The sequence below is a fragment of the Tenebrio molitor genome, chromosome 2, assembly GCF_963966145.1.
Source record: "Tenebrio molitor chromosome 2, icTenMoli1.1, whole genome shotgun sequence".
Taxonomy (NCBI): domain Eukaryota; kingdom Metazoa; phylum Arthropoda; class Insecta; order Coleoptera; family Tenebrionidae; genus Tenebrio; species Tenebrio molitor.
The window spans coordinates 28,735,136-28,745,367 of record NC_091047.1 but is presented as its reverse complement, the minus strand read 5'-3'; the positions used below and the strand labels follow the sequence as shown (position 1 = coordinate 28,745,367).

The following is a 10,232-nucleotide window of genomic DNA, read 5'->3' as shown; positions in this document are numbered from 1 at the left end:
AGCCTCTAATAGCCGCTCCGTGAATCCAATTCGACAATCTCCGACCATTACCCGCATAAAAATTGTGCATTGTCGATATTCCTACAAAAAGTATTCAGCTGCGCTTCCGCATATTCATCGGAACGCGGTTCTTTTTCGTGCCTCCACATAGCGTCCAAATTAGTGTAGCCGAACCTATCTGCAGCTCTCACCGAACCATTGTGCCTCACACACTTTTCGTACGCATTTTCATGAGAATTTTATGCGTAACTTTCATTTATTAGACTTCACTTTCCCTTGCATTGTAGCCAGCCGAAAGTTTTTTTATGTTCGGGGACCATTATTTATGACGGCCGTTGTGTTTTTATCTCTCATTATGCAGGCGAATTTTTGAAAGTTTTTGTCCGTGGCTATGTCGCGGAAATGGCGGCGGCAGATCAATCTGCGAGCGAACAAGATGGCGGCGCTTGAAGGAAAGAGAGTATCTTGATCCCGACGCGATACACTTCCCGATAGCGCGATTTTAGGTACTTCCTGCGACTTCTAGGTAATGCGATATGTGACGTGCGACATGTTTCTCAAAAGATGACGGCCAACGTGATAAATCGATTATCGATGAAGATGAGCATTTTCCTTTTGGAATGGAAATCATAGTCCATAAATAAGTATAGATTCGCACACACCTTTGTTTATATTTTGATAATTTCGAAATTATCTAAGGAATGGCGACAGGTTAACAATATTTACTCGAAAATGATAACGGCGTCTAGATTTCCACGTGTGTATTTTTCATACAAAAAGAACAAAAACCACAATAAAATTCAAACAAAGGTCTCGATGGAGAAGATAACCGTTTCGTTTGAATACAAGAACGGTAAACAATCGAGATCGGTCAATAAAAGATCGAAGTGAGATGCGCTAACACTGTCGTTGATCTAAAGTGGACGTACATTTTTGAACCAGAGAAAGTATGTTATTGAAAAATAATTAAACCATGAGACCACAGTTTTCCAAGTTAAAATTGTTGCGGTTCATTTACAACGAAAACATTTTCTTGACGATGCAGACAAATTTGTATTTCCGGGACGTGACTTGTTAATATTTTTCAAGAAATCCATCACTGTTTAATTCTGAATTAGGATCTTGTGAATACCGTGGTATATTCTTGAACCGAAAATCCCTTAGTTTGGACAACATCAAAACTACCTATCAAAACTCCACAAATTGAAAAATTACGAAAGGAAAAACTACTTCTGAAAACTATTTTTCAGTATTTATACATTTAATAACATAAATTTCACAATACATTTTCTTTGTTCTGCTTCCAGATACATATTAATAAGTAGGTTTAATTAAATCTCTAATTGTGATTTTTTACTAAGTAAGCTCTCAGAGATAGTGTCGCCACCTGTTAAAAAGTAGTGAAATTATGATCCACTTAGTGCTGGTGGCGCCTCATTGGATCTCCCACGATGAAACGATATCAAACTTGTACTTCTTTCTGCCACGTACTGAACCAAATTGGCTACGTTGTTAATTTCTTTCATTTTTTTCCAGTAATACCACATATAAGCTATTATAAACAGCCATATAGCTGAAAAAATGAAAACCTGCAACATCTAAAATGTTCGTGTGCAGTGGGCTGTAACAGAAACAGCTAACTGCAACTCTTCTAAAAGAAAGCGCCACCTATCAACCGGGCACATAGCTATTTTATTTTATACAGGATGTTTTTGAAAGTTGTGCAGAAATTTTAACCACGAGTTACTGGCTTCATGTATGTAGAACTCGGAAAAAATATTTAAAAAATTCTATGTCAAAAAATAAAATGGCATTTATTTTTTGAGCTACATTTTTTTTTTAATTGCTTTTAGTCTTCTACGTTCTTCCACAACCTCGTAGGTAAAATTTCGGCATATTTTAAAAATATACCCTTGTATAGTCCATTTTTTTATTATAGTCCGATGAGCTTAGTCCGAATCAAGAAGTCGACATGACCTGCGTCTGCTTTCGACATTTGACAGCAGTGCATGGTTCTACCAATATTTGAAAATTTATTTAGGCAACATGAGACAGATATCATAAGAAATTTCAATTTTTAAGATTTTGAGTTGTGTTCTTTCGTGCTTTGTTGGTTTTTCTGCAAATTCATTCCTCCGTTTTAATTTTGTCTCAAAAAACCGCTCCCTTCAGAACTCTTTTGATAACTATTTACATACTTATCAACTAATAGGTCAGATATATTAAAAATTGTTGAAAACAGCACTAAACAACCACGTTTTTAGACTCTTTCTTTCTTCCTAGATTTTGTTTCGGCAACACCATGAATTAGTTTACCCCCTTACCTGTTAACTTCCAGTCTTGCAAGTTTCCGCGCAATTCCAATATTATTTTTGCAATTTACAAATTCTGTAAATGAATCTGTCCACATGCTTTTCGTTGGCATCATACGGAGGACATTTCAAGCAAAACTAAACAAAACTATCACAAATAATGTGGTTAAAACGTAACCTAAAAATTTGACGTCGCTAATGTAATAAACTCGTGTCTTGCTCGAATCACACATGCTAAAGCGAGATGCATAGTGGGACACGCTTAATACAATACGTATAAGAATTCAATAGTTTGTTTACATTATGTTGAAAAGAGATAGCAATATGACAGTTGTTCTGCTTTTTAATTGATACATCGGACTATAATTAAAAAATGGACTATATATCATGTTTTAAAAAATGTACACTTCTATTAAAAAAAAATCGTACACGTATTGAGGGCTACTGTAAATGGGGATAATAGTTATTTAATAAACTAGTTTGTTAATGAAGGCGATTAATAATCGAAACTGTTTAAAGCACGAACGAGTGTAGCGAGTGAGTGGCTTTAATAGTTGAGATTATTAATCGCCCATTAACAAAAGAGTTGATTACAAAATTTTTTCGTTGACCGCAAACTTTTTATTTTTGGTGGCAAATTTTGAAATTAAAGCCAAATCAAAACCAATTTCATCTTTTTCCATAAAGATGAGACCTTATAAATACCTTCATTCTTTTTTTGTCCTCAGGGTAGGCCATTTTTAAATTTTTCAACACTTTCTATTCACTTTTCCACAAAGAGTGTCAGAAGACGTCAACTCCATTCACATTCAATTTCACGTAAAAATCACGATTGCTACGGAAACCTCGTTACCTTTGAAAAATATGACATGCGAATTTTAACCAAAAATGTTGGTTTTTGAAAAAATGAATTTGTAATTGTGCAGTTATGGAGCTATAAAATATAGAAAACCCTGCTGCACTACCTGCTGCAGTGTTGGTAAGTGCAAACAATGCATGTTCCAGGTTGTTTATACATCAAAATTTAATCAAAACGTCAAAATCGCAAAAATCGTTGATTAATGAAAAATAGTGTATTAATGAGGTCCATTAGTACACTATAATTTAGACAAAAGAATTCATTAATATTGAAATTAACAGGCGGTCAACGGAAAAATTAATTAATCGTTTCCAAGAAAATGTATTACTGACATTTTGTATGTAGGTATGTCAAATGTGTGAAAATTGCTTTTTATAAATTTTTAGTGTTTGTAGTAATTCAGTATGTAATTGGTAATACTTGCCTAATAAATAAGGCAAAACATTTACACACATTAAAATCGCTAAAAAATACATCGATAAAATCCAGCCATCAGCACGGGTTTTGTTACAGGTTTCTAAGTAACAACAATTAAAAGATAGGCTTACAATATAACAATCTAACCAAAATTGTGCTCACTACTTTGTAATGACCCAGTTTAAAATTTAAATTTTAATTCCCGGTACCGCCACGGGAGCGCGCCAAATGTGAAGGTACTAGCGGCTAGATTAGGAACTAAGGGATGGGGTTGGTAATCCTGGGGGGTTGGCAACTCGGAAAGAGGAAATATAGCGGGGGTGAAGCGGGCTCTCGCGCGCGTGGTTGAAGGGGGTAGGACACTTTTTGTTTGGTTTTTCGAAACGAACACACCGTGCGAAGAGCGATCCATATTCCAAAATTTGTAAGTTGAATCTGCATCAATTACACTACCCTCCCGAGTAGATGTTATGTGTCCCCGTGAGGAATCCGACATTTTAATTAACCCCGGGTAATTTGTCCCACGTTCGTTGTCTTTTTGTGTGTGTTTTTTTTTGGACCAGGACCACGTGGTAAGGGTATGTTGTAAATATCATTTTGTTGCATGCTCTTTCTTTCGAGAAGCGCCCATTTGTTAATTTTAAGCGTTATCCCTAAGTTTTCCCCGGAAGGTTCTTTTTTTTTTGGCAATCTGGTAATTTCGAAAATTAGTAGCCGCGTGCGTCCATTTTGTTTTGCTTTCAATTACATTTTCTAAGGGCACTCGACCAGCCAGTGATTGTTGTATTCGTTACTTATGTTGCTTACCGATATTTGTAATCCGTACTTTATTGTCATCATGTTTACCGTCTTGATTATGAACGTTATTTTTTGGGTGGTAGATTTTAAAACTCAAAATTATTTTGTCATTTCTACTACACAGAACGTTTAACTCAGATTAATTATGTACGATTGTTCTAATTTTGTTTATTCATGTCGGATTTTTGGAATATCTGAGCTTCAAACAGTTTAAATTGATTGTCAAAATGACAAGAATCGAAAGTGGGGTTACGATTCCTTAAGGTTTATTAACACTTTACTTGAATGTCAAGAATGTGACGGCCATAGTACTATTGGGGACACGGAAAACTGGGCAGATGTGTCATTCAGTTGTCAAAATTTCTAAGGCATACCTTAGCTACTCATAACCAAGCTTAAGTTAATTTGACAATTTTTTTGAAAATATCAATCATAATGACGGTAAAGGTGCATTTACATTGACACTTTTTGAAATGACAATAACAGACTGCCCAGGATTCCATGTCCCTCATTGTACATTTCGATGAAATAAGCTCTACTACATTCGTCGGTGGTTAAAATGAGTAAGAGTTTTACCTTGTACAAAGAATAGACAAATAGTTTTGTGGGAGGTCTTGTCAACTTGTGATTCCAATCCATCCACCACATAGGTTACAATACAAATGACAGATGTTGCCAAATGGACGTTCCAATAAATTATCATCGTTATTATCCAAATTAAAATGCACCAACTTTTGTTCTAGAGAAAAATATTATGAGGTCTAAGAAGAAAAGAGTTTTTTTCCAAAATTCGACTGGTTTTTTAAAATTACCGTTTTTAACCCATAGAACATTAGCATGCAAGTTAAAAATAAGTGTAGAATGACGGCCAGTAATATGTATAATATATAGTTTTGGTATTTAAAGTAATAAACTTCATACAAAAGGTCTTCTGGCATGACTAGACACAAAATAAATGCTACCATTAAAACTGCCTGAAAGTGAAAGTATTAAAACTGACACAAGTAATACAGTAGTTGTTATAGTAGGTACTTACAGAGGAGAAGAACCACAGTACGAATGCGAAAATCCGACTGTCGCACTTGTTAAGCCTCTTTAAATTTTCGAGATATTCATGTATGCACTTCTGTGAGAACTCCATTGTCGCTCTTTCACTTTGAGTGACACTTTGAAAAACAATGTTTTGAGTTTTGTTGGTTGCATAGCCCCCAATGTAGTACATTTTTACATCAATACTTGATTTTTTTTAGAAATTGCATAAAAATCGCCCAATGTTGGGTTAGGTTTAAAGCTTTCCAAATAACGATTTATGTAAAAATATACTTGGTCGTGTGACATCATAGATATACCGGTGTTCCGAAAAAAAAATCAAATAAGCTGGATCAATATTATCATAGTTCAGTTGGCAGCCCTAGTTTATGAAGGTTTCCCAGAACTGCTACCCCGAGAAAAAAGGAGTTTTGGGTAAATGTGATGTAATGTAAACCCAAGTATCGCCAGTTCCGCGCAAATTCAAATATTTGAAAAACCAAATAAAACCCGCACAAATGAACAAATGGCCAAGTCGTGATCGTCATCGAAGCGGTAAAAACCCTAGGAAACCCCTACGTTGTGTGTTTTATCCAAAATGGCGCACCTGCAGGGTGGAGAAACTTCAAAATAAAAATACATAGATCGGTGGAAGGACGCCTGTAAATGGGATGCGTAAAACCTCCAAAACTCATCCACAAACGATGGTACACCATAATCTTTTCTACTCGTTCAGTTTTATACAACATGACATAAGAATAAATAAACAAAACTCAAATTTACAATAATTAGGGCCCTAACTGATTACTACGCTCTCGCTCTCACCTCCTCGCGTAACACGTGGTTTACCCTCGCGAAGTTAACCTAGTTCTCGCCCCCCGATCTATTATTTCCTAAACTACCGCGGGACCGCGGCGCATTCGTCCAAGTTCCTGCGACACCTAACTCGTTATGGGTGCAGTGCCCCGATTTGTGTCCTCCAAAACACCCTTGCGGTCCCCACACCAGATGAAACAGAGGCCTTCCACCGAGGCGGTGAGAAGCTCCACGGTCAGAGTCGCGCTTCATGGACAAGCCTCGCGGTCCCCACGCCGGCAACCCCAGAAGGCCCCCTTCGTAGGCTCTCGTTTTTCATTGCAACGTGGTCAAACTGCCCCCGCATCTACAGCCTACTTTCGGCCAAGCACGTGCTCACGGTTTTCCCTGTGTCGAATGTGTGGTCGTTCCCGAAATGGACTACCGTTTAACACCCCACGCGTTCCGACCACGTGTTACACAACGCCCCAAGATCTCACCCCCTCATATGAAACACTTTGACAATTGATTATAAAAAAAACACAGACAGTGTACAACAATTGTAACAATTTTTTAAAAAGACGGAAAACTACCGAGGAATAACTCTCCTGAACACCGGGTATAAGTTGTACGCGTCTTTCTTGAACGAAAGGATGAAGAGAGAGAGATCGAGGAAAAAGGAGTGCTGCCGGATAGTCAGGCAGGGTTCTGAAAGGGAAGGGGTACTATGGACAATGTGTACATCCTAGACCATTTAAGAAGGAACGAATTGAGGAAGAATGGGGGGGCGGTGTGCGCATTGTTCGTACTCTCGTGTCTAAAATAAATTACTCCCTAGAATTCGAACTTTTAGGGAAATCGCGTTTTTCATGTTGTGTGTAACTAGAATTTTCAAAAGTAATTTTGAATACTTAAGGTTGGTTACGATGAATTGAGAGATTAATGGCCGTTTGCACCGATTGCACCGACGTTCCTTATTTTTAAACCAAGCTAAAAAACAATTGTTGCTACGAGTTTAATAATTGTAACTAAGGTTTTAAGTTCTTCTTAATTTTAAACTACGACGGTGCAAACGGCTGTAAGTGCAACTAAATATGCCGCCAGAAACCAAAATTGATTGTGCAACAAAAAAACATCTATCACTTAGCGAGAAATAAAGCCATATGCAACTGTTACAAGGAATTCGCTGACTTAGGGTTACGATATATTTTGTTTGTCACCAGAAACCACATAGCCTCCAACCTAACCAAATTTATGGCAACCTAGCAACGAATATCCCTAAATAAATCATAGGGAGTAATTTAAGATTATAGACTTCAGGACGGCGTTCGACAAGGTTGACACAGTGAAAATGTTTGAATGTATGAGAGGGAGAGAGGAATAAGTGAATGGCTGGTGCGAAAGGTCGAGGAGATACGAGAACAAGAAACAAAGTGAACGTGGGAGAGAAAGAAGGTGAATGGTTTTAAACGACAATGAGAGTGAGACAGGGCTGCCCGCTCAGCCCCCTGCTGTTCACGATACACGTGGAGGACGTGGACGAAATGTTGACGAAAGCGCGGGGGGGGGGGGGGGTCGTAGTGGGCAGGGAGAAAGTTTGGAGCCTGGCGTTTGCGGACGACATGGTGATTGTGGCAAAGAGTGAGAGAAAGATGAAAGAAATGATGAGGAGCCTGGGAAAGTACGTGAAGAAGAAAGAGCCGGAAGTGAATGTGGACAAGACGAAAATGATGGTGTTCAAAGAAGAAGAATGAAGAGAGCGAGTGGAGTGGAAGCGGGAAGAAAGCAAGATAGAAAGAGTGAGCGAGTTTAAGCACTTGGGCTACATCTTCAACGAGAGAGCCACAGACAAGGCGCAAGTGAGAGAAGTAGTGAGGAAGGCGAACAAGGTACAAGGGTAGTCCCATAAGTACCTGGTCTGGGGTACTTACGGCAGTCGTTGTTTGAAAAGAATTACTATGGTAGAAAATACCAAACCTTATGAAGCTTAAGTTTGAAGACGCTATGTTGTCTATGTTGTTTAGCAGCCATCAATAGTGAACGTTCTCAATGAATTTGTAATAATAATTTACGTTATAAGTCCGGTAGGTTACTTGTAACAGTACGAGTTAGACATTATGGACGAGGCGACGTTAGGAGCCGAGTCTACAATGTCTAAACGAGTACCTGTTACAAGTACTACCGGATGTATATCGTAATGTATTTTATTTCATACTGGAAGTCTCTTGTGCATCATCATTTTATTTCAAAAATTAAAAAATCACATTAAATTGTGAAAATAGCATCACCTTTTTTCCTGTGGCAACGGCCGTTGCTATTGTTTTTCTAGATCGAATATTTTTTGACTTTTTCACTTTTCAATGTCAGATTTGATGTATAAAAGGAAAACAGTCCGGTAGGTGTTGCTAAGTGACACTTTCCGGCTCTGATACTGTTATATACCCCCTGTCCGTTCTCAAACTCGAACATAGGCAATTAACATTGAATTGAACGTTTTTGCTGATTCCTGCTCGCCAATTGAACTTACAGGTAAGGTAATGGTATCAATAGAAAGATAAAATTATTGCGCTTGAAATGATACCAGTAATAAGATTAAAGGTGCTATTTTTATTTTAATATGCTAATTTAAAACTTGGCGATTTTTAAATATGACATGCCATGATTTTCAAATTTGACAGCATTTGTCCAAAAATTTGAAATTTGTTGGTTTAAGTCAAGCGAAAAATGAATTGTTACTCCAATGAAGAACGAATTTTTATGGTAAAAACCTTTTACAGTGGCGTTAGTTTGCGGAGAGTTAGAGATTTGTTTGCCGTAAAGTTTCATACCAGACCTATACCTTCTGTTAGTACTATTCACAAATTTGTACAAAAATTTGAAAGATGTGCAAATATTTCTTTAGAATCAGAAGCTAGGGGTGGTAAGTAATAATATTTTGTATTGGTAAGAGAAAATATTCAAAAACAATAATTATATCGCAGGAAATAGACAAATAGTTGACCGCACAGAAGAACGTGTTTTGGCGATGGTAAATTTGGACCCAACATCCAGTTTAAGGCAAATTTCCTTTGAAGTAGGTTTATGCAAATCGCAGATACAGACTATCCTCAGAAAATATAAATATCATCCCTACAAGGCACAGTGGCATCAAGAGATATTTGCTGTTGACGAAGAAAGTAGGAGTGCCTTCTGTTATGAAATGCAGGAGCGTGCTAACAATGATCGTCGCTTTCTGTCCGCAATTTACTTTACAGACGAATGCACTTTTACGTTAAATAACGAACCAAATGTCCAAAACACGCGATATTGGGCTCAGGAAAACCCTAGATTTAATATTTCTACTCGAACTCAGTATCCTCAAAAAATTTATATCTGGGCTGGGATGTTTAATAATATTGGTCTATTTGAAATAGAGGGAAATTTAAATTCAGCAACTTATTTAGATTTATTAGTAACTAAGGTAGGACCTGCATTGGAAGAAGTTGCAAGAGAAAATCAGGAAATCTGGTTCCAACAAGATGGCTGTCCCGCGCATTTCGGCCTAGGAGTTAGAAATTTTTTAAATGATTCATTTCCAAATTGTTGGATTGGTAGAGGTGGTGCTATAAATTGGCCAGCAAGATCTCCTGATTTAGCACCTTGCGACTTTTTCTTGTGGAGCCACCTTAAAACAAAATTTACAAAAGACGCCACCCAGATATTAATTCTTTGAGAGAAGCAATAACTGCCGAGTGCGCGTTAATTACTGAAAGGCAGTTGGCTAATGTAAGAAATGCTTTTTATAACAGATTGGGGTATTGCTTATTTCAAAACGGGGGTTATTTAAATATTTATTGTAATTTTATCTTTTTCTTTAGTTTCTTTGCTTTTATTTTATTAAGAATTTTATAATAAAAACTGCTTTTAAAATGTTAATTACTTTATTATTATTAATTCTTTAATGTGTGATGTATAAAAATTATAGCATAATGCCTATAAACTGAATGCACAATGTTAATTGCCTATGTTCGACTTTGAGAATG

The 10,232-nt window shown here is 37.1% G+C and overlaps 1 protein-coding gene and 1 long non-coding RNA gene across 2 annotated transcripts; one reads left to right on the top strand and one right to left on the bottom strand.

Moving 5' to 3' along the window:
* Window positions 1–1,230: 1,230 nt before the first annotated feature.
* LOC138124064 (uncharacterized) lies at window positions 1,231–5,949 on the bottom strand. Its single transcript, XR_011156993.1, has 4 exons — window positions 5,423–5,949; window positions 5,199–5,360; window positions 4,963–5,125; window positions 1,231–1,573 (listed from the first exon to the last, which is right to left on the bottom strand). It is a non-coding gene; the product is annotated as an uncharacterized lncRNA (long non-coding RNA).
* A 2,701-nt stretch (window positions 5,950–8,650) lies between these two features.
* Window positions 8,651–10,022, top strand: LOC138124897 (uncharacterized). The gene is made up of 2 exons (XM_069040079.1): window positions 8,651–9,130; window positions 9,192–10,022. The coding sequence occupies exons 1-2, from the start codon at window positions 8,935–8,937 to the stop codon at window positions 9,920–9,922; spliced, it is 927 nt and encodes a 308-aa protein (XP_068896180.1). The 5' UTR covers window positions 8,651–8,934; the 3' UTR covers window positions 9,923–10,022.
* The last annotated feature ends 210 nt before the right edge of the window (window positions 10,023–10,232 follow it).